The sequence below is a fragment of the Bombina bombina genome, chromosome 1 (assembly GCF_027579735.1).
Source record: "Bombina bombina isolate aBomBom1 chromosome 1, aBomBom1.pri, whole genome shotgun sequence".
Taxonomy (NCBI): domain Eukaryota; kingdom Metazoa; phylum Chordata; class Amphibia; order Anura; family Bombinatoridae; genus Bombina; species Bombina bombina.
In genome coordinates, this window is record NC_069499.1 from 1,541,111,745 (window position 1) to 1,541,137,053 (window position 25,309).

Genomic DNA, 25,309 nt, shown 5'->3' on the forward strand with positions numbered 1-25,309 from the left:
TGTAATCCTCTTCAGTAAGAGTCATGGTGGCTTTTAGCAGTTAGAAGACGGCGAGGTTGTCCTTGTTTACCTTCCAACATTTATGTTACCCCTATATAGAAAACCAGGGTTGGTTACTCTGCTTTTCTTTTGCTACAGGTCCCTGTCAGAGGTCGGCTGAGTCTGTCATACCTGAGAAGTTGTTTCCTGCCTTGCAGCTGGATCCACAGTAAAGTGATCTTGCTTTCTAGGTTAGAAGGATTCAGCACTTTTGAGGTTAATCCTTCAGTGGACAACAAATGGGACATTATTATCTCTTTATTTGCGTATATAATTAATGGCAGCACTGACAGGGCACTGCAACTGCACTTGGAGCTTAAGTGGTTAATAAATAAATCCCTTTTGGTCGAGGCTGACTATGAGAGAGGGATACTGGGCACTTATTGAGTTTTATTTTCCCTCATAGTGTGGTGAATTTTACACATAGGAGTCACATAAGGATATTTTTTATTTTTTCAGCTGTAGTCAACGCAGCGGAACATGCACGCTTTCTACAGTTTTCTCTGTTGCAATCACATGATCGCTCTCCGCTCTTCCACTCTACGACTTTCTCTTCACAGTCGGCTTGGAGAGAGGAGCGTTTTAGCAGCTTCCCAGCTTCGGATTGGGGTGTTTGACGATCATAGATTGATTTCTGGCAATATTCTAGACTAATAGTGCAGTGCTATTTAGACTCTTAGCTAGATTGGACTTCCTGGTCACCGGAGTGGTAAGTCCCCTCAGCAAGGCTGAGGTTATAGTGGTTCCATTTGTTTGAGGTTTTCTATTGCTATCCACATTTTTGTTTTTCAATAAAAGGGCCTAAAAGGAATATACAAATTTTTAGGGATAGTTATTAAAGTTTTTTACTGTTGGGGATCATTTTCCAGCAATATGATAAAAACTTAGCTTTATCTTTTGACAAATGTTTGTATTGTTTGGAGGCTCAGATTATTCCTCCTGTGTAGTTTTGTTCTAATAAAACGTTACTGTCTAAAAATAAAGATACCCTCTCAGAGCCATCTGTCTCTCAGGATAATGTTGTCCATGACATGCCTCAACTTTCTCCTTAAATTTTCCAAGCAATTTCACAAGCAGTGCCCTGTGGTTCCAATCAATCTGTTCCTGGGGGTGTTTATTTGCCAGGTGATTTAGCTGACTTCTGCAGCTCTGAGTGCCTTACCTATTGCTGGTAAGAGAACAAGAAAATCTAAGAACATTTCTAAAACAAATAGTTCAGATTCCGCCAAGGCTGCATTAGTCAGCATATCTCATTTACATTTGAAGGAGGTTCTAGCTACTTTGGAGGAATCTGAATCTACTGTCACAGAGACTCCTAAAAAGGCTAATAAACTTAACAGAGTATTTGATGCCAAACCGAAATCTGTAGAAGTATTTCCTGTTTCAGATCGCATGTCTGACATTATATCTCAGGAATGGGAGAATCCGGGTGTTCCTTTTTCCCCATCTCCTGTTTTTAAAAAGATGTTTCCTGTTGCTGAGGAGGAGGTAAATATTAGATTTAAGCTTGAGCACCTCCGTTTACATTTGAAGGAGGTTCTAGCTACTTTGGAGGACTCTGAAACTACTGTCACAGAGACTCCTAAAAAGGCTAATAAACTTAACAGAGTATTTGATGCCAAACCCAAATCTGTAGACGTATTTCCTGTTTTAGATCGCATGTCTGACATTATATCTCAGGAATGGGAGAATCCGGGTGTTCCTTTTTCCCCGTCTCCTGTTTTTAAAAAGATGTTTCTTGTTGCTGTTGCTGTTTCTTTGTACAGGATCTTTGGTGCACTGTTCCTAAAGTAGAGGGCGCTATATCCACCTTAGCCAAGAGAACCACTATTCCTCTAGAGGATAGTTCCTCCTTTAAGGACCGTAAGGATAGGAAACTGGAAGGTTATTTAAGAAAGATGTTTCTTCACCAGGGTCTAACATGGCAACCTGTTGCTAGTATTGCAATAGTTGCTGGTGCGACCTCTTATTGGTGCAACTCCTTGTCCGATCTGATTTCAGAGGAGACCACAATAGAGGAGATCCATGATAGGGTCAAGGCTTTAAAGCTGGCTAATACCTTTATCTATGATGCCAGCATGCAAGTTGTTCATTTGGGGGCAAAGATTTCTATCTTTGTTGTTCTATCTTGTTGGGCCCTGAGGCTAAAGTCCTGGGGGCCGATTTACCATGGCCCGAATGAGGCCAAATACATTTGGGCCATACAACTCGGAAACAGGAGTTAAGAAGCAGCAGTCTTAAGACCGCTGATCTTTAACTCATCCTCTGAGGCAGTGGACAACAATTCGCCCGATTGCATACAATCGGGTTGATTGACACCCCCTGCTAGCGGCCACAAATCTGCAGGAGGTGGCATTGCACAAGCAGTTCACCAGAACTGCTTGTGCAATGATAAATACCGACAGTGGATCATGTCCCCCAGACACAAGATAAATTGGCCCCTTGGTCTGCTGACATGACATCCAAGTCTAAACTTCTGTCTAGAAGCTGCCCATGCAAGACTTTATTTGGTCCTGGTCTGGCTGAAATAATTTCCACATTACTGGTGGAAAGGGAGCCTTTCTACCACAGGACAAGAAGGGTAGACCCAAGCCGTCAACATACTAATTTTTGTTCCTTTTGCAACTTTAAGGGACAGAAATCCTCTACTTTTTCCAAGCTTGAGCAAGCCAAGACCACATGGAGGTCTAACCAGCCTTGGAACAAGGGTAAACAATCCAAAAAGACTTCCTCTGAGAATAAATCATCATGAAGGGTCTGCCACCGATCCAGTCATGGATCAAGTGGGGGGCAGGCTTTTCTTCTTTCAACAGGCTTGGATTTGTGATGTTCCAGATCGTTGGGCAGTGGAAGTAGTCTCCCAAGGATACAGGATAGGATTCAAATTTTGTCCCCCCCCCCCCCCCAGAGGCAGATTTCTCCCATCAAGATTATCTGCAGACCAGATAAAGAGAGAGGTTTTCTTAAACTGTGTAAAGGATCTCGCTTCTCTAGGAGTGATTGTCCCAGTTCCTCTGGCGGAACAAGGTCAAGGATTCTATTCCAACCAAATTTTCTATTTGTGGTTCCCAAAAAAGAGGGAACTTTTCCACCCATTTTAGACCTCGAGTGTCACAACAAGTTTCTCAAGGTTCCATCCTTCAAAATGGAGACTATCTGTTCTATTTTACTTTTAGTTCAGGAGGGTCAGTTCATGACTACCATCGACCTGAAGGACGCATATCTTCATGTTCCTATCCACAGGGAACATTTCCAATTTCTGCAGTTTGCCTTTTTGGACAAACACTTCCAATTTGTAGCCCTTCCTTTTGGCCTTGCCACTGCCCCTCAAATCTTTACAAAGGTTCTTGGGGCTCTTGTGGCAGTGGCCAGATCTCAGGGAATTGTGGTGGCTCCGTACCTGGACAATATCTTGGTTCAGGCACCATTTTTTCATTTAGCAAGATCCCATACGGATTCTCTGTTGTCGATACTCTGCTCTCACGGGTGGAAGGTGCATCTGGAAAAGAGTTCCTTGGTGCCAAATACCAGGGTATGTTTTTTGGTGACGATCATAGACTCGATCTCCATGAAGATTTTCTTGACAGAGTTCAGAAAATCCAAACTTCTTACTGCTTGTCTTTCACTTCAGTCCTCTGTTCGTCGATCAGTGGCTATGTGTATGGAAGTAATTGGTCTAATGGTGGCTTCCATGGACATTATTCCTTTTGCTCGTTTACATCTAAAACCTCTACAGTTATGCATGCTCAGACAATGAAACGGAGACCACTCGGACCTCTCTCAGAGGATAGTCCTAGACAACCAGTCGAGAGACTCTCTGCCCTGGTGGATCTCTCAGGACAACTTGTCCCAGGGCACATGCTTCCTGAGACTATCTTGAGAGATTGTGACCATGGATGTCACAGTTTGGGATTTGTTAAGAGCTCAGGGACTGTGGACTCAGGAGGAATGTTCCCTCCCAATAAATATCCTGGAGTTGAGAGCTATCTTCAATGCCCTGATAGATTGGCCTCAACTGAGTTTGGTCCGGTTTATCAGATTTCAATCAGACAACATTACTTCTGTGGCGTATATCAACAGGGAGCCTCAGGTGAGGAGTTCCGGAGTTGTATCTGATGGCGTCTCGTCTAAATGCAAAACTTCCAAAATACTCTGGCGGTTCCTTGGGACTTTGGTCTCATTTATCTGTTTCCTCTGTTTGCCCTCCTTCCTTAGGTGATAGCCCGTATCAAACAGGAGCAGGCGTTGTACTTGGCCTCACAAAATTTGGTTTGTGGATCTGGTAAAGATGTCGTCCTTTCCACCTTGGAAGTTGCCTCTGAGGAAATACCTTCTACTTCAGGGTCCTTTCCTACACATAAACCTAGATTCTCTGAAGCTGACTGCTTGGAGATTGAATACCTAGTCTTGTCTAGACAAAAAGGTTATTGATACCATGATTCAGGCTCGTAAGCCAGTAACTCGCAAGATTTACCATAAGGTGTAGCGTAAGTAACTTTTTTTGGTGCAAATATAGGGGTTTCTCTTGGAGTCAGGTGAGGGTTCCCCGTATTCTTTCTTTTCTTCAGGAGGGCCTGGATAAGGGCTTGTCAGTCAGTACTCTGAAGGGTCAGATCTCTGCCCTGTCGATTCTTTTGCATAAACTCTGGAAGACTTGCCAGATGTTCAATCCTTTGTTCAGGCCTTGGTCAGAATCATGCCTGTGTTTAAATCTGTTGCTCCTCCATGGAGCCTTAATCTTGTTCTTAGGGTTCTGCAGTAGGCTCCGTTTGAGCCTATGCTCTCTGTTGATATTAAATTATCTTAGAAGGTTTTGTTTCTTCTCGCTATTTCTTCTGCTCGTAGAAACTCAGAGCTTTCGGCTCTGCAGTGTGATCCCCCTTGCCTTATTTTTCATGCGGATAAGGCGGTCCTTCGCACCAAGTTGGGATTTTTTCCTAAGGTGGTGTCGGACCGCAATATCAATCAGGAAATTGTCGTTCCTTCATTCTGTCCTAATCCTTCTTCTCAGAAGGTATGTCTGTTGCATAACCTGGATATTGTGCGTGCTCTGAAGTTCTATCTGCAGGCAACTAGAGACTTTTGGCAATCTACTGCACTTTTTGTTGTTTTCTCTGGTAAACGTAAGGGCCTGAAGGGCCCTTCTTTTTGGTTGAGAAGTGTTATTCGGTTGGCTTAAGAGACAGCTGGACAATTACGGCTCATTCCACTAGGGCTGTCTCTTCCTGGGCCTTTAAAAATTAGGCTTCTGTGAAACAGATCTGCAAGGCAGCCACTTGGTCTTTGTTGCATACTTTTTCCAAATTTTCCAAATTCAATGTTTTTGCCTCAGCTGAGGCTTCTTTTAGGAGGAAAGTTCTTCAAGTGATGGTGCCTTCTGTTTAGGACCGCCTGTCTTGTTCTCCCTCCCTTCCATTCTGTGTCCTTTAGCTTGGGTATTGGTTCCCACTAGTAATTAGAATGGATTTGTGGACTCTCCATGCCATTGGAAAGAAAACAAAATTTATGCTTACCTGATAAATTATTTTCTTTCCTGGAATGGAGAGTCCACGACCCACCCCTAATTTAATTTTAAGATGGCTTTTGTAATTTTTTTATTTATTTTTTAAACCTCCGCCACCTCTATACACTTTGTGTCCTCTTCTCTTTCCATATTCCTTCTGTAGAATTTATCAGGTAAGCATACATTTTGTTATTATTAATATAGTTATTAGTTATTAATTTGATATTTAATATTTCAGGATTTAAAATATTTTATATTCATATTTATAGTTACCTTTCACATATAAAAATAATAAGTAAAATTCAACACAATTATTAAACATTCATATGATTTAATTGTATATGTGTGTGTTTTACAAATGTTTCACTTTTGGTAATGCTAGTAATAAAGGGCATTTTCACCCTTTATACCTAGCAGAGGAAACAAGTTCATTACTGACAGCATACGGCAAGCAGAAAGCTGTTAATGATGTAAATGTCAACTAGGAGCAAATGGTCATATTTTTAGTCTCCAATGGATTTCAATGGGAACCACAAATAACGTTCCACTTTCGTAATTTGGCTAGTGCAAATCCTATAGCTTTGTAATCCACCACTTATTGTTATCTTTTTCACTAACCATTTTAATGGCTATCAGCCATCTGAAAATGATTAATTCTAGCAATCTAAAGTCAACCATGTTTAGAACTGAAAATGATTCATTCCAACAATGTAATAAATACAAAGAAAATGGTTCTCTATGTTTATTAAACACTTTTCACAATTAGAATAATTAATTGCAACACTCTAGCATGAAGATCAGTGATTTGTCCAGTGCAATTGTGTATTAGTCTATATTCACTAAACTGAGGGGAACAAGTTGACTGTTCATTTACCTGAAACACAGTGACTGTGGCCCACAGCAGGGAATCAAAGTTCTTTCTGTCTGGCAGTGTGTCTCCATCTTTCTCAGTGGCAAATTTACAGCCAAAAAGATGCATCCCTAGAATACTGGAAAAGTAAAACAATATGATAATAATTACAAAATACTTTAGAGCGCCAAACCATCCTCCCTATTGCTATATTATAACAGTTTAAGAGCTCTACCCAGCTGTGCCTCCGACAGCTCTTCAGGTCAAAAGTCCCGGTTTGCAAAGCAAAACAGGAACTACAGTGACTCCACCCATAGCCCACCTGACTCCACCCCTCGGGCTATGCCCCCACCCACAACACTCAGTGGGCCACCCACAAATCTGGCTCACTGCCCAGAAGGCCTCTGGGAAATGTTGAGGTAAGATAGTTGTTTTTCAATGGTCAAACTCCACCAAATACTTTCCTTATTTGTAAGAGCCAACCTGGACTTGTGTCTAGAAAAGAAAGGGTTTGCCACTGTCATTGTGTTAACAAAATAACAATTATTCGGCTTCAGGAGAAATGATAATATTTGATAACCGAAGTTAACTGAAAATTATTTTAAAATTGAACCCTCTATCTGAATTATCAAAGTTTAAACAGGCATGAAACCCAAAATGTTCATGATTCAATTATCAAATTCTCTTGCTCTTTGTTGAAGAAGTAGCAATGTGCTACTGAAAGCTAACTGAACCAATGACTAGAGGCATATATCTGCAGAACATCAATAATCAGCTAGCTTCCAGTACTGTGCTGGGATCCAAGATAGTGGCTTCCCTTTTGAAGAGGTAGAGCATCTGCATCTGGCACCTTAAAGCTATTAAAATAGGAGAACTGTTTTTAAACACTGCTGGCGCATGAGAAAAAAAAAAAACAATATCATGAGTAGTAACCATAATTTTGTAGTTGTGTTTAGATACTAACGGCCCAATTTAGGGCTAGATTATAAGTGGAGCGCTAAATTATTGCGCTCCCGCAAGTGGGCAAATTTGCCCATTTGTAGGAGGGCAATAATTAACCAGTCATTACAAGTGGCTGATTATTGCTTCCGGTTATTGCGAGTTCGCGTTCACATTGCGATTGTAATATCAACACACATTATCATGCGCTGGTATTACAAAGTGGAGCGCTTTTATCGCTACTGCTCGACTTGTAATCTAGCCCGTACTAACTTGTATAATTCTAGAAAATAGTTTTTAAATTCAAGATCAGGGGGACGATTTATCATTGCGTCAATCTCTACGCATTCGCTTGAGTCAATACGCTCGCCAGACATCACCAGACATCGCTGCCACAAATCTACATACGACGGCCTTATTTATTAAAAAGTCTGTCAAAAACACTTGCGTCAAGTACGGCGCAGTAAGCATCGGACTGTTGATAAATAAAAGTCATCAATGTCGCGGATATTCTGTTTTTTCCAACTTTATGTATACCATTTCATTACAGTCCATGAACAAGCACGTTTCTCTAAAGCTAATCTTTTATTTTTCATCTGTTAATGTCCAAGAAATAGCTAGATTTATACCTGGACAAAACAATAATATCTCATAGAAAGTTATTTTTTTATTTATTTGTTATTCAAAAAATCTAATATATGATATTTTCACATAAATTTATGTGTATTTGTATTTTTAGAAATCATGATATTGATATGTACATATATCTTTGCACATACTTGTATATATATTTATGTGTTATGTCAGAAATCTTTTGCAAACATATTTACATGTCCCTAAATTCCTTATTTTTGTTCTAAACAGTGTTGTCTTTCATATCTCAGTGTTTATTTATGCCACTATATGTATATAGTGTAAATATATAATTATTCTGAGCAAGAATAATGGCGAATATAACATGTAATCAGGGTAGCATATGTATTTATTTGCAATAAATGGATATTTTAAGAGCTGGGACAGTTTTCTCTCTGCACATGTGTAACCCTTCATGATTGCTGTCAAGTTTGAAACACCACCTCTACACAGGTGTTAAAAAATGGGCTGGCATTTAAGATGACATTTCTTAATGAAAATGAAATGCAAGAGAAGAAAGAAAAACACTGAAAATAGCATGACAGTAAAGACGTGATTTTAATTTCTGCTGTATCTGATTCATGACTGTTTAATGTTGGGTAGACTATCTCTTTGAGCTATCATCTTAAGACTATACTGAATCAAACATTATTTGATTATTAAAATAATTGCCAGAAATATTACACTGTGTGGCCTAATATCATCATCAATGTTTATCTTTAATACTAATTTCACATATACATGCTTTCAAAGTTTAATACACAATGTAACAAATGCCACTTACAAGTTCTGATGAGTGATCAATGACTCAAGTATAGAGCAATTTGATTTGTTAGTGATAGTAGAAAATGTATAATTCAATCAGATTGGCTGATTTCATTAATCACGTGATTATGCATTTACCAATAAAAAGTTGTGGAAAACTTTACCAGTTTGTGGGTTGTTTAGGAGTTTGAGTATTGTGTCAAATTTGGTGCGACGTGGAGAGTAAGACTTGTATTACATGTGTTAAACGTGGTCAAATAGATTTATCCAAAAAAAGGAAGTTGGCTATATTATGTAATGTATTTATTTCAATTTTATCCCTATATCTACTAGTGCACCAAATTTGGAGCAATAATATTGTCCCCTAGCTTTGTAATGAGAGAGAAAGATGTAACATACTCCATAAGTAGTAATGTATTTATTTCCTTTTTATCCCTATATCTACTAGTGCACCAATTTTGGAGCAATACTTTGCACCAAATTTGGAGCAATAATATTGTCCCCTTGCTTTGTAATGAGAGGCAAATATGTAACATAATCCATAAGTAGGGTAACATCCCCCTAATTTACTTTTATTATCTAATATGCTTCATTGTCTTGCAGCATCGAAACATAACCTTCCTGTTTTTTCAGACTCCCATTGATTTCTAAGGCACTCACGGCCTCATGGGTGGCAGTTTAAACGATAGGTACGCTGCGCCGGAACAGATGCAAGCGTACCTGTTGAATGTTTGATAAATTGGCAAGAGGGTCAAATAGAGTCAAATGTGATGGCGGATGATCAGTATTCCGCTCGAATAACACAAGCATCTTTCTGCGTCAGATTGCTATCGCGGGAGCGTATATTACGTCACACATTTCAATATTAGTCGCTTTGTTAACTACGGCAGATCAACTTTGTGTCTAATTTGACACGAGATTCCAGCGTATTATCAGTTGAAACATTGATAAATCGGTCCCAATGTGTTTTAATAGTGACACCATAACATTAAATAATATTATTTTAGCAAATGCATGTGAATTGCATGGGAGTAACCTCTGGGCATTAACAGTACTGTACTGTGCATAAATAGAATAATAAAACATAATTGTACTTTTTAATGACTTGCTAAATCCCAATTTTATTACTGTGGCATAATAATTTGTAATTAAAATGGGAATAATTACATTTAAATAAAGAATTAGGTACATAGAAGCAGTCACAATTCATTGTAAACAGCCTATTATTTCTCTTTATGCTTTTTAATGCCTTGATACTACACATGAGGTTTTATTAAAACATTATTTCACTTTGTTCTTTTATATATTTTTATTTGTACTGGGAGATGCAATTTTTGTCCGCTAGACAAATAATGTATCATAACTGGAATCTGAAGTGTATTTGTACAGAAAGAATGACTTATTTTTGCTAGGAAGCATTGTGTTTGCTTTAAGCTACAGAAAATTTATTTTAGATAAATGATGGTTTTGATCTGGCAGTCGGTATCTGCTGTGTTTTTGCTTTATCCGTCTAATATTTATGCTCAAAGCTGAAGTGTTTGAGATATTCATATTTGTTCTGTTAGCTAGAATGTTGGTATTTATTGTGCAGGATACTTATGCTGGAAGACGGGCTGGTTGGGACCTAACATTCAACAAGATGACAATATAGAGACAGAATATTTCCATTGTGACAATGCTGCCATGGACATAATCTGGCATATCATCTGTACAGCAATGTCAAAGCCAACATTATTTGCAAAGGTGTAAACTACTGTTACCAGAGATGTCTGCAGCGCATTGATATAAACCCTTGAAGTAACTACCGCAAAGTAGCCATTCTTCTGTTGGCAAGAGAGGCGACTGGCAACAGAAAGACAAAGATGTTGACAGCAGATAAACCCCCCTTCCCTCCCAAATAATAGTAAGGGTCAGACTACAAGTGGAGCGGTATTTAACGCTCCCGCTCAAGCGCTAAAAGTAAGCTTTATGTGCTTGTCAGGTAGCGCTTGTATTACAAGTTGAAAGTAAACAGATTTTGCTCGCGCTAACCCGATGTGTGTAAAAAGCCAAACTTAGAATATCGCAATTAAGTTAACGTAATCCCCCATAGAAGTCAATGGAGCAAGAAAAGTGAGGGGAAAAACTAGCACCCTACTCGCGTGCACACACGATCGCATATTCTCAAGTGCACTAACCCGACAATAAAATATGAAGACTTCCCATTCCAATGTTCTTCACCTAGAATAACATGTTCTATTTATTTATAAATTCATATTTCTATATACAAACATGGGAAAAAGAATGTACACTCTCTTTGAATTCTATGGTTTTACGTATCAAGACATAATAACCATCATCTGGTCCTTAGCAGGTCTCTAAAATTAGGTAAATACATCATCAGATGAAAAACAACACATGATATATCACACTGTGTCATGATTTATTTAACAAAATAAAGCCAAAATGGAGAAGCCATGTGTGAAAAACTAAGTACACCTTATGAGTCAATAGCTTGTAGAACCCCCTTTAGCAGCACCAACTTGAAGTAATCGTTTTCTGTATGACTTTATTAGTCTCTCCCATCGTTGAGGAGGAACTTTTTGGAGCAATATTTTTCTGCAATTATTTTTATTAGATAGTGTTATTAAGTTGTACTTTTTAATGTATTTTTAATGTTTTTTGTGACACTTTTTGTTTGGTGAAACAGTTAACCGGAGCTCTGAGGATGTGGTAATCCTTCTAGCATAAATAGCGATTGTGCTCAATCGATCGCATTTGCTTTTAACTTGTAATACGTGCGTTAAACATGACGAGCGCAAACACCCATGATAAACCTCTTTATATCTCACGTTTAACTGTTAACGAGCCACTCGTAATCTGGCACATATCATACACTAGTGGGAGCTGCTGCTAATTGGTGCCTGCACACATTTGTCTCTTTTGATTGGCTAAATAGATATTTGCAGCTTTCTGTCAGTAGTGCAATGCTGTCCCTTCAGCAATGGATTACAAGAGAATGAATAAAATGTGTTAATAGAATTAAATTGGAAAGTTGTTTAAAATTGTATGTTCTATCTGAATTATAAAATAAATTTTTGGGGGTTACTATCCCTTTAAATCATGTTTAGAAATAACTATGCATTTCCCAGGCATTCTTGAATGTGCTTAGAATATTTGTCTTCTCCATCTTATCCAACATTGCAGCTGCAACAAGAGGTACTAATACTTGGAAGATGCATGTTTTGCATTCTTAGGCCACTAATGTGTGGGCTGCTAATGTCCAAACACATGGCTCCATTTATCAAGCTGCAGACGCAGCTTGGGAGAATTTAAGGTGCTGTCACTTATGTTAGAGAACAAAATGCAAGTTAAGAAGCAACATTTATAAGAACATTGCTACAAAACATTTCCTTCACCTTAGATGCAGAGTTACTCACTCATGACTGAATCATTCAGGATGATTGACAAACCTCCAAATGCTGGTGAACAGGTTTCCTAGCTGGGAACATTGAGAACATGCAGGTAAATAAATGCAGCCCAAAGTTGTATGTTGTGATTGTTCTGAACGCTGCAACCGTTGTATTCTGGAGGCATTGCATTTGCTTTGGGAGCTACAACAACTGCATTTTAATTAAGCCACATTTAATCTGTGAGTTGCAGTGTTAGTATTCTTGAGCTACAAAATATTTTGCTTCTTTCAAAAGTTGTATTTTTCCATTCTAACTGCATGCAGCTGAGAACTGCATTTCTTTTCTATTCTGATGTCCGATTGTTTCAGCAGGGAGATGCAGTGTGTGAATCTAGTTGTGCAGCCTATGTACTGAGCACTGCAGTGCCTGGGGCTGTTACTGCAGAGTTTGTATTATATTTTTGGGCCACCAACAAGTACTATTATATAATATGGGTTCTGTTGCAAGATGTGCTTGTTCTAAGAGTACTAGCTCCATATTTGTTGCAACATAATTCTACCATTTAAATGTCATGTATACTTGGATCTGAATCCTTATAAATCTATTGCACTAATGTTTTTTGCTGTTTCCATAATGCGTTTAACTTAAACATTTAAAGAATTATTTGTGATGGGGAATTTAGCCTTTCTTTTCTGATCTTACAATTTGTTTGCACTGCTAACTACTGTTTTAGATTCTCCCTCCACCCACATCCCCCAAATACAGGGCCATTTTTTGCGCAGGTGTGAGTGATTCTGCACAAAATGATTACTCAAGCAAAAAACGAAAATGTCATGACTTTTCAACATCTGAGTCATCTGTCTGCTTTTTGTTTTTAAACTAGTCATTTGCAAAGTACACATCAAATACTGATTGTAACTGCAGAGCATCAACTGTTAAAACTGATGAGCCCTTATTACTATGCCAATAAAACAAACTTTATGGAAAGTAAAATATGATCATATTTAGTGCCCCCAATCCAATACATTAGAATAACTCTGCTGCTCAGGTATTTTTTAGTAATACATATACACATGCATATATTTATTTGGATGCCCAGGCATGTGTATGGGCTTATTATCTAAACACACTTATCTGTATGCTTGGGTGTTTATTTGCATTTATGCATGTGTGTATTTGGCTGAGCATGCATATATCTGGTCTTATCTGACATTTGCTTATGTGCATGTATATGTCTGGGTGTCCATCTATGCGCATGCATGTTTAGGTTGCAATATTATTTGTGATGGGTCTCAATGTAAATTATCTGTTGTCTATACTTGTGCTTTGAATTAAAAAACACAAGGATTTTAATAGCTTGAATTTTGAAAACAGTTTATTGTATTGTGTAAACCCATCACTTCTAACAGACTGAAATGTAGACGATTATCGTCTTGTTTCTTAGGTTATTTTTACTCATTTAGAGGGAACACTACTAACCAGTATATAAAATCCATCTAGAGACAGATTATTTATTCCATTACAGCAGCCACTTCAATCAGGCTCGGTCGCCATATGTGTTCATACATTTATGCACATGATTTTGACTCTTGCATTATTGCGCATAACACACTTTATAAGATGTGAATCATACATTATTAAACTCACATCTATTTTTGTCAGATACTTGTCATTTCCATATTATTTCTGCTTTAAAAACCTTATAGGATCTTTGTGTTTTAATTTGTGAAACAGCAGACTTTAAAATAAATTATTGGGGGGTTTTAATATAGGAACAAATCATTTGGAATTTGTACTGGGTGGAAAATATAAGTTAGGTAAGCAACTGGTATAAAAGCTCTGGATTATATATATATATATATATATATATATATATATATATATATATATATATAATATTTTGGCATAGGCAAACAATGTAGCAGATTGGGGGGGCACCACTTTTTGAGTCTCTGTTTATATATATATATATATATATATATATACACAGTATATATATATATATATATATATATATATATATACACACACACACACTCACCGGCCACTTCATTAGGTACACCTGTTCAATTGCTTGGTAACACAAATTGCTAATCAGTCAATAACATGGCATCAAATCAATGCATTTAGGCATCTAGACGTGGTGAAGACAACTTGCGGAAGTTCAAACCAAGCATCAGAATGGGGAAGAAAGGGAATTAAGTGACTTTCAACGTGGCTTGGTTGTTGGTGCCAGACGGGCTGGTCTAAGTATTACAAAAACTGCTAAAGTACTGGGATTTTCACGCACAACCATCTCTAGGGTTTACAGAGAATGGTCCGAAAAATAGAAAATATCCATGTCAGAGGTCAGAGGAGAATGGGCAGACTGGTGATGATGGAAAGTAACGTATATAACCACTCAATACAACCAAGGTATGCAGAATACCATCTCTGAATGCACAATACGTCGAACCTTGAATCAGATGAGCTACAGCAGCAGAAGACCACACCTGGTGCCACTCCTGTCAGCTAAGAGCAGGAAACTTAGGCTACAATTCACACAGGCTCACCAAACTTGGACAATAGAAGACTAGAAAAACGTTGCCTGGTCTGATGAGTCTCGATTTCAGCTGCAACATTCAGATGGTAGGGTCAGAATTTGGCATAAACAACATGAAAGCATGGATCCATCCTGCCTTATATCAATGGTTCAGGCTGGTGGTGTAATGTTGTGGGGGATATTTTCTTGGCACACTTTGGGCCCCTTAGTACCAATTGAGCATTGCTTAAATGCCACAGTCTACCTGAGTATTGTTGCTGACCATGCCCATCCCTTTATGACTACAGTGAACCCATCCTCTGATGGCTACTTCCAGGAGGATAATCCACCATGTCACAAAGCTCAAATCATCTCAAACTGGTTTCTTGAACATGACAATGAGTTCACTGTACTCCAATGGCCTCTCCAGTCATCAGCTCTCAATCCAATAGAGCACCTTTGGGATGTGGTGGAATGGGAGATTCCCATCATGGATGTGCAGACGACAAATCTGCAGCAACTGCGTGATGCTATCATGTCAATATGGACCAAAATATCTGAGGAATATTTCCAACACCTAGTTGAATCTATGCCACGAAGAATTAAGGCAGTTCTGAAGGCAAAAAAGGGTTCAACCCAGTACTAGCAAGGTGTATCTAATAAAGTGGCAGGTGAATATATATATATATATATATATATATACACTGTATATATAAATATGATTGCTGCTCACATGTATACTGTGTACACATGTGCTAATTCAACCCACCTGGGTGTATGCAAGACTTTGCAAGCCCTAGTGAACACTTACTTTGGAAATGCCACGAAAATAAAAGTCATGTTACACCCCGACCAAAAAAGGCCTAAAACCTGGGGGGCAGTGCCTAGTGTAGCACAAAACCTAAAACCCCACTGAATAAACACATACACACTTTTATATATATATATATATATATATATATATATATATATATATATATATACACACACACCACACACAGGGCTTGAAATTTCCAGTAATCCACTATTCCTGGACGACTTAGAGATTTCAGTGGGCAACTTAGAAATTTGACTTTTTCCTATTTTTAACATTGAGTGGACTAGTAACTTTTTTCCCTTGGGCTTGTAGCTTTTAACCCCTGACTAGTAAACAATAGCAATATTTTTTTTCACCCCTGTATATATATATATATATATATATATATATAGAGAGAGAGAGAGAGAGAGAGAGAGAGTGAGATAGATAGATAGATATATGCAATAAAGAAAGATGATAGATAGATCGATAGATAGAATTGCATTTCCTAACAGTTATACTTGGATATGGCATCCTATAGAGTTTTTTTGCCCTTCGTTTACTACAAGTACATGAGTATTTTTGAACAGGTGGAAAAGCCTAAGAATAAGTACAATTGCAATATGCTAAATCACTGATGGGTAACGTTCAAACACATGGATGAGCCAATAAATATATTAGAAGCCTTATAGGGCACATCAAAATTTATAGCGACACAAATAATAATGTATTTCCTAATAACACCCAGTGGCACAGAGCCAGTTCTAGGTAAGGCTGCAGGGTTCCCCAATACACACATTTTTACTTATGTTTTTTACCCATGAACAGCAAAAATTAGTGTAGCGGGCCGCATGTATGAGCTGCCAGTTGGCCATACTTGTTCTAGATCAATAAGAGAATTACAAATTATTCAAACTTTTTAAAGGGGAAATAAAATAAAATAGTCACCTAAAGATGAATATGAAGAGCATCAGCAGCATACAGAATGTTGCCACGTTGTCCATCGTTTTCATCAGAACCACAAGCTGACGTTGCAGGGCTGGCATGAATCGCACAAGCTTGAGTACCCGCATGAGACGGAACGTTCTGAGCACAGACAGACCTCCTCCCTGCTGGCCGATGATCTCCCACACGCTGTGGGAACACAACAAGTCACTAAAAGCACTGTAACATGCCGACAAAAGAGCAGTCTCTCTCAGTGCCTTCCAACATTTGAAAGAGGGCAATCTAATGCAAAAATAACACATTCTAATTCCTTTAATTTATTTTTGCATTACTTATAATGGTGTTAAACTCCCCGACTTGTGCAAGATAATGTATTTGCTGCAGATTCAACCTTACCAGTTTCATTACAAAGTGCAAGGTGACCTGTTTTGTTTTCAATGTTACTGTGCCCTCATGCAGCCTGCTTCCTCTGCCAGTGTTACTTGCTTCACATTTACTTGGTATACGTGTTAATGGTAATGACACTCAGATGCCTCGTGACCATAATTTTACTTTAAATCACATTATTATTTTTTTCTTACTGCAGAGTGAGTGCACACACAAACCTTATCAATATCCCAATATCAGATGTTTACATTACAGAGCTTTACACATCCTGAGAGCCAGGGAGTAACATCTCCTAAAATTTTACTAAGGCTCTTAGCTTTTTGGATTATTCAACATCATCTAAATGCAAATGCCCCTGCATGTGTTCTAAAAAGTGTGGGTCTGGCTTCTCAGTATTCATTATCAATAAAGTCTTAAATTACAAATAAAAATGTCACCCTTGCCATGTAAAAATGTAACCATGGGTGTCCATCCTCAGGCCCAAAGGCAACCATTCAGCCCTTCATTGTTTTTAATTAACTTTCATTGTATAGATTATATACATATACATACAGTGTGTGTGTATAAAACAATAATAATTGTGAGGGCGGTGGAAGTCTTGATGAGTTCCCATACTTATTTTTGTATTCTATTGTGCATATGAAAGAACAATATTTAATAGATTAGTGCACAGACATACAATATTTTGTTTTGCTTATATTCAGTAATGGGGTCATTCAGAATTTGTTAACAAAAATCCAACAACTTCAGGGCAGATGAGGAGCTGCTTACAGGAACTTGAATGTAAATAAAGTTAAAGTAATAGCACACGTCCCTGAACTCACCTAGTATTACTCTTTAACAAAGGATTGCCAGAGAACTATGTAAAATTGATATTAGAAGTAAATTGGAAGTTGTTTAAAATGTCATGCTCTATCGAACCCATTTAAGTTTAATTTTGATTTTACTGTCTCTTAAAAGGGACAGTAAACATTTTGAGAAGGCAATATAAAATGATAAATCATATATATAAAAGTCTGCAATATAGTTTCATAATTTATTTTGTCGCCTTTTCCTGTAATTCCATTCTGAAATTGTGATCTTTTCAGCTCCTGTTAGTAATGGAAGTTCTGAACACTGTTATATTCCACACAGCCATTGGCTGCACACTCTAGTGACCTATTTATAACTGTCCCTAATTGGCCACAGCAGAGAAGGTAACCTAAGTTACAACATGACAGCTCCCACTAAAATGTTACCCTTAGTTTGTCAATGTTTACAATTAATGAAACTATAAAAATACATATACATGTTATTCTCAGAGTAATCTGTCCTTTGAATGCAACATTCTATCTAGAATTTATTTAGGGCTAGATTACAAGTGGAGAGCTAATTTATTGCACGCACGTAAACGGGCAAATTCACCCATTTACTGGCACACAATAAATAGCCAGCCATTACAAGTAGCTGATTATTGCTACCGCAATCTCTTGTTAATTTTCAAAATAGCCGCCAAAATACAGAATATTCTTTTTTTTGCTAAAAAAAAATAGCTTTCTTTTTTTAATAACCCCCACCAGCAAAAAGCAGTTACGAAGTCACGCTCGTATTGCACCTAACTTGTAATACCAGCACACATTTGCATTCCCTGGTATTGCTAAGTGGAGTGCAAATATCGATTTCGCTAAAACTATATTTTGCGCTCCACTTATAATCTAGCCCTTAGTGTTTAATGTCTCTTAAACCAGTTCAAATTTTTTTATTTTTTTGCTTACATTTTTTTTTAAGGAAGAGTTAGCTATCATGCACCCCTATGCTGCATCTCAAAGAACATTGAAAATTAGTTTGAGTTTAATTCATCAATTTTTGTCATCTTTACCAGTAAACTTAGAAATGTACCTTTTAAATCGCTATGTTATCACGCTGTCACTCTGCCTGGGTATAAAAAAAAATATTATTTTGAAATGACGAATATCTTGATAAATCTTTTTATTGGTCCCCCACTGGCGTCCCAACAGACTCGCTATACGCCCACAATTGAAAATACGCATGCGTGTCTCACGGAATTCTCTGCCACTATAGAAGCGCGTTCATGAGACACGCATGCGCATTCTCTTCATGATCGAAAATTTCAAATTGACGTTCCGGGATCTGAATGAATAGTTGACGGCACAGGAACAGCTAATACGATCACTGCTACGATACAAAACAATGAAGTGATTCATTGTTTTAATATGTATCACAGCAGAGATCGTATGTTTAGGCATGCGCAATAAGAGAGGATTCACTGGAACGCGCACGGATGAACACATAAGAGCGGGTGGGACCAGTCTTACTTGTGAAACAGAAAAAGCAGGAAATTAGCGGGTGGGCGGGGGATGTAAAAAAACGGTATATAATAAAACATACATTATATAAAAAATCACAAGGATTTGGCAAAAAAAGTAAGCGACTGCATTAGTGTTTAGAAGATTAATGTATTGCATTAATGTGTAGGCATAAAATTAACTTTCACTTTAACAATGTCAATTGTGGACTTCCTGCTAATGTGCATTGGCTGATGGGTAATTTGAAATAATGCTCCTTAACTGATTGTTAACTGACTGATTAAAACAGTTGTTTACCTCTTACATTAATATAAAGAACATAACTTATATCAAAGTTAGTTTCAATTTAACATATATCAGCTTAAATGCTGCTGTTTCATATGGAACATAGAGCGTCCCTTTAAATACAGTTGTATGCAAAAGTTTAGGCACCCCTGACAATTTCCATGATTTTCATTTATAAATAATTGGGTGTTTGGATCAGCTATTTCATTTTGATCTATCAAATAACTGAAGGACACAGTTATTTCATTAGTGAAATGAGGTTGATTGGATAAACAGAAAATGTGCAATATGCATCAAAACGAAATTAGACAGGTGCATAAATTTGGGCACCCCAACAGAAATATTGCATCAATATTTAGTAGAGCCTCCTTTAGCAGAAATAACAGCCTCTAGACGCTTCCTATAGCCTGTAATGAGTGTCTGGATTCTGGATGAAGGTATTTTGGACCATTCCTCCTTGCAAAACATCTCCAGTTCAGTTAGGTTTGATGGTTGACGAGCATGGACTGCACGCTTCAAATTACCCCACAGATTTGTAATGATATTTAGGTCTGGGGACTGGGATGGCCATTCCAGAACATTGTACTTGTTCATCTGCATAAATGCCAGAGTAGATTTTGAGCAGTGTTTTGGGTCGTTGTCTTGCTGAAATATCCAGCCCCAGCGTAACTTCAACTTTGTGACTGATTCCTCAACATTATTCTCAAGTATCTGCTGATATTGAGTGGGTAGCATGTGTTTGTCTTGGAACACTGTGTTCTTTTGCCACCATGCATAACGCCCCTTGTTATGACCAAATAACTCAATCTTTGTTTCATCAGTCCACAGCACCTTCTTCCAAAATGAAGCTGGCTTGTCCAAATGTGCGTTTGCATACCTCAAGCGACTCTGTGGCGTGTGTGCAGAAAAGGCTTCTTCCGCATCACTCTCCCATACAGCTTCTCCTTTTGCAAAGTGCGCTGAATTGTTGAAAGATGCACAGTGACACCATCTGCAGCAAGATGATGTTGTAGGTCTTTGGAGGTGGTCTGTTTTTGACCGTTCTCACCATCCTTTGCCTTTGCCTCTCCGATATTTTACTTGGCCTGCCACTTCTGACCTTAACAAGATCTGAGGCCTGTGGTCTTCCATTTCCTCACTATGTTCCTCACAGTGGATACTGACAGCTTAAATCTCTGCGATAGCTTTTTGTAGCCTTCCCCATAACTATAATGTTGATCAATCATTGTTTTCAGGTCATTTGAGAGTTGTTTTGAGGTCCCCATGTTGCCACTCTTCAGAGGCGAGTCAAAGAGAACAACAACTTGCAATTGGCTACCTTAAATACCTTTTCTCATGATTGGATACACCTGTCTATAAAGTTCAAGACTTAATGGGCTCACCAAACCAATTGTGTGTTCCAATTAATCAGTGCTAGGTAGTTACAGGTATTCAAATCAACAAAATGACAAGGGTGCCCAAATGTATGCACCTGTCTAATTTTGTTTGGATGCAAATTGCACATTTTCTGTTTATCCAATAAACCTCACTTCACTACTGAAATATTACTGTGTCCTTCAGTCATTTGATAGATCAAAATGAAATTGCTGATCCAAACACCCAATTATGTATAAATGAAAATCATTGAAATTGTCAGGGGTGCCTAAACTTTTGCATACAAATGTAGATGTCTCCAATGAACTGGTAACAAGAGATTGAAAAAATGCAATGTTTTAGCAAGCAGAGATAAAAATCAATAGAGAATACTATAAGCTTTGACTGGTGATTTAATAAACGTGTTTGTTACAGTATGTTAAGTAACATGAAATTGTTTGATTAAATAAATGAAAGTAAAGAGTTTACAATATTTCATTTATGTCATGCCACAGAGAAAAGGAAAACACTACCTGATAATCACAATGATCCCATCAAAGATATTATAAGGATTCTTAATGTACCCAAAAGGACCATAAACCAGGAGTTTAAGGATCATTTCCAGAGCGAAGAGGCTGGTAAATACGATATTGCTGATCTCCAGAGCGTTAGTCAGTTCTTCAGGCTGAGAATGAAACATTAAAACACAGTGAGAACAACAGGGCCAGAGTAGAGCATTGGGAAACATAAGTTTTGTGATTTCATATAATAAGTTTCTCTAGACTTGCAAGGGGAACAGTCTGATGTGTTCTAACTATATATTTAACCCCTTGTCTGCCAGCAGTTACAGAACCACTATACCACAACAAACTGAATGTTTCATAAAGCTAAATAAAAAATAAATGTTCTGTGTTGTACACCTTTTAATGCAAAATAGTGTTTTATTTATTTATCACCTTTAAAAAAAATCTAGATATTATTTATATTTGTTTTTTCTTTGTTGCACATATAATAGGTATTAAAGTTTTGTTTTTATTTTTTTAAAACAGAAGTCACTGGGGCCTATTTATCAAAGGTAGTGCGGATCAGGTCCGCAAGAACTCGCTGAATGCAGAGAGCAATGTGCTCTCCGTATTCAGCATTGCACCAGCCAGCAGGAGGTGTCAATCAACTCGATTGGGTTGATTTCCGGCGATTTCTGTCCGCCTCATCAGAGCAGGCGGACAGGGTTATCGAGCAGCGGTCTTTAGACTGAAGACTCGCCAGAAACACGGGCCCACACGCTCCGTTCGGAGCTTTATAAATGGGCCCCTCTGTCTATGGGCCTGATAATCTATAGCTGTCTGGTCTGGCAAGATAATCCAAGAAGTCTCCTTTATTAACTGTTTCACTGCTGTGCCGCTCACAGGGGTCAATTTATTATTGTGCGGACGGACATGATACGATGTAGTGTATCATGTCCGGCGCACATCGATAAATGTCGGCATTTATCATTGCACCAGCAGTTATTGTGAACTGCTGGTGCAATACCGAAGATTCAACTGTTTCCTTAGACCTCAGGGGTTAATCATACGGTAGTCACATTTATTTAGCTCACATTGTGGAATACAGTGGGCACTATATACATCAGGGACTTGCTATTTACCTTGACTAATAAGGGACTTTGAGACCCGGACGGAGATGTGCAGGAAGATGCTACTCCCCCTTTTTTCTCTAGGGAGTCCATTGGTTCCAGTGACCGGTCAGTAGGGCAGCATGTTAACCCCTTGCTTACAACATTTAAGTGTTATGCGTTAGTTTTAATTTATGTTATTTGGTTATTTTTGATGGTTGCACAATATGCATATTCACATATAGATCTTTAGATATATCCTTTTAAGGATTATCTTTTCGAATACATTTTGTTGAAATTTATCTCTCTCAGTGATGTTGTTTAGGAGGTGTCATTCCTCTAGGGTCTATAATTAATAGAAATTACCAGTGCAGGTTATAATAGACTTAAAGGGACACTGTACCCACATTTTTTCCTTTGTAATTCAGAAAAAGCAGCAATTTTAAGCAACTTTCTAATTTACTCCTATTATCAATTTTTCTTCGTTTTCTTGCTATCATTATTTGAAAAAGAAGGCATCTAAGCTTTTTTTTGGTTTCAGTACTCTGGACAGCGCTTTTTTATTGGTGGATGAATTTATTCACCAATCAGCAAGGACAACCCAGGTTGTTCACCAAAAATGGGCCGGCATCTAAACTTACATTCTTGCATTTCAAATAAAGATACCAAGAGAATGAAGAAAATTTGATAATAGGAGTGAATTAGAAAGTTGCTTACAATTTCATGCTCAATCTGAATCATGAAAGAAAAATTTTGGGTACAGTGGATTAACCTTAAAGGTAATTTCTGAATTTCTCTTTAATTTTTATTTTATGGTTTCTATTCGTGCACCATCATTCTGGAGATTAATAAAAACAGAGTGATGCAGGTTAAGTATTATATATAAGGCTTGGTGCTGTTTTTTAAATTTCATATATATATATAAACAAAATAGATAGGCAGGCTTTCACTGGTCTTCCAAAACTGTGAACTTTATCGCAGGAAAGTTTTCGGGGATAATCGCCCCTTTCTCAGACCCTATGGGGCCAAATTATCATGGCCGGAATGGGGCCAAATACATCTGTTTGAAACAGGAGTTAAGAAGCAGTGGTTTTAAGACCGCTGCTCCTTAACTCATACGCCACCTCTGAGGCGGGGGACAGCAATCCGCCTGATCGCATACGATCTAATTGATTAACACCCCCTGCTAGCGGACAATTGGCCGCGAATCTGCAGGGGGCGGCATTTATTGATCATGTCCACCAGATGAACATAGCAAACTTTATATATATATATATATATATATATATATATATATATATATATATATATATCGTTAACACTGAAATAGTAACTTTTCTCCCCTGACTAGTACACTGACTAGTGACTTTAGTGATCTATTTATTTGTTTTTTTTGGGGGGGGGTTAGAGGAAGGAAGTATTTGTTGCAAACCAACATTTTGTGAGATCACGCTTGAGTAGTAATTTTTCTCTTGAAAACCAAGCTAGAGCAAAGCATTATTTTTTAAGGTTAGCGCACACCAGTAGGTATCCATGTGGATGGTGAGAGTGCTAATCAAATATATATATATATAGAGAGAGAGAGAGAGAGAGAGAGAGAGACAGACAGACAGAGAGAGAGAGAGAGAGACAGACAGACAGACAGAGAGAGAGAGAGAGACAGACAGACAGAGACAGACAGACAAATATGATAGATAAATGATATATAGAAAGATAGATAGACAGACAGACATGGGATAGATGATATATAGATAGATGATAGATAGATAAATAGATATGTGTGTGTGTGTCTATGCACACAGAATTAGCATTTTTTGACTACACAAATACAAATGTAATAGTGGTACATTTTCATCTGGATAGGGAAGTACAGGACACAGTGTATATGGAGGATCTGAACAAAAGTGCTTAAAACTTAGCATGGACAAGACTTGCAGACACATGAAAGTTATTAAATGTGCCTGACAGAAATACCCTTACACTTCTGTAAATGTGAAAGCAATTACATATCAATAAAGTTCTAGACAACATTACCTGCTCGTGATATTCAATCCCCATGCTGAGCGTGTTAATTAGAATTGCGATCATTATGCCTCGTCCAAAGTATTTGCTGTCTACGATTTTCCTGAACGTCTCACAAACCATCTTCCAGAGTACGAGCAGCTTACTGAGAGTCTTAGGTCGCCCTTTTGGTTTCTGGGTCTCATTCTGTTCGCTGTTATGGGTAAAATCATATCCTCCATCACTGTCTGAGTCAGCCGTCTCATTCTCAACAATCTCAGGCTCTTTGCAATGAGAACATTTCTCGGTCTCACACAGTCCAGTCTCGGAAGGTGCGGTTTGGGGTGAATATTTGCATGATCCCCTGCAGACACCTGCAAGTTCAAGGAAAACTCAGTTGACAAATGTGAATACATAGGGATAGATTACAAGTGGTGCACTACTTTTAGTGCGGGTCGTGATAACCAGTGAGGAGACAGAGGGGTAGAATTATCAAGCAGCAGATGCTGCAACCTACCCCCGAAGTTTCAGGTCCGCCTGAAAATTAAATTAAGAAGCAGCGGTCGTAAGACCAGTGCTCGTTAACTCATCGACTGGAATCATCCCGATCAGATATGATCGGGAAGATTGACACCCCCTGCTAGCGCCCGACATTTGATAAATCTACCCCCTAGCGTAAAATGTAAGAGTTAAAAAAATGTGCACCAAAAAAACAAATACATTAAAATAAAATACACTAAATAAACAATTTTTTTCTGTAATTTTAGACTTTTTATTTTTGTAATTTTAGATTTATTTATTTCAATTTAATCTTTTATTATAAGTTATATATTTTATTATAAGTTATATATAAGTTAATTGTAACTTAGTATTTTTTTTATTTTATGTAATTGTGGTTAATTTAGGGGGTGTTAGGTTAGGGGGCTTAGTGATTTGATTAGTTATTTGCGTTGTGTGGGGATGGAGGATTAGGGGTTAATAG

General features: G+C 37.9%; 1 protein-coding gene across 1 annotated transcript in view; it reads right to left on the minus strand.

Moving 5' to 3' along the window:
- The window catches only part of CACNA1G (calcium voltage-gated channel subunit alpha1 G), a 686,261-nt gene that overhangs the window by 304,460 nt on the left and 356,492 nt on the right, over window positions 1–25,309 (minus strand). The window contains exons 9-12 of the mRNA XM_053708713.1: window positions 24,361–24,701; window positions 21,248–21,399; window positions 16,387–16,572; window positions 6,417–6,531 (exon numbers count right to left, since the gene is read on the minus strand). Of these exons, the coding sequence (XP_053564688.1) occupies window positions 6,417–6,531; window positions 16,387–16,572; window positions 21,248–21,399; window positions 24,361–24,701 (794 nt within the window). The remainder of the gene's footprint in view (window positions 1–6,416; window positions 6,532–16,386; window positions 16,573–21,247; window positions 21,400–24,360; window positions 24,702–25,309) is intronic.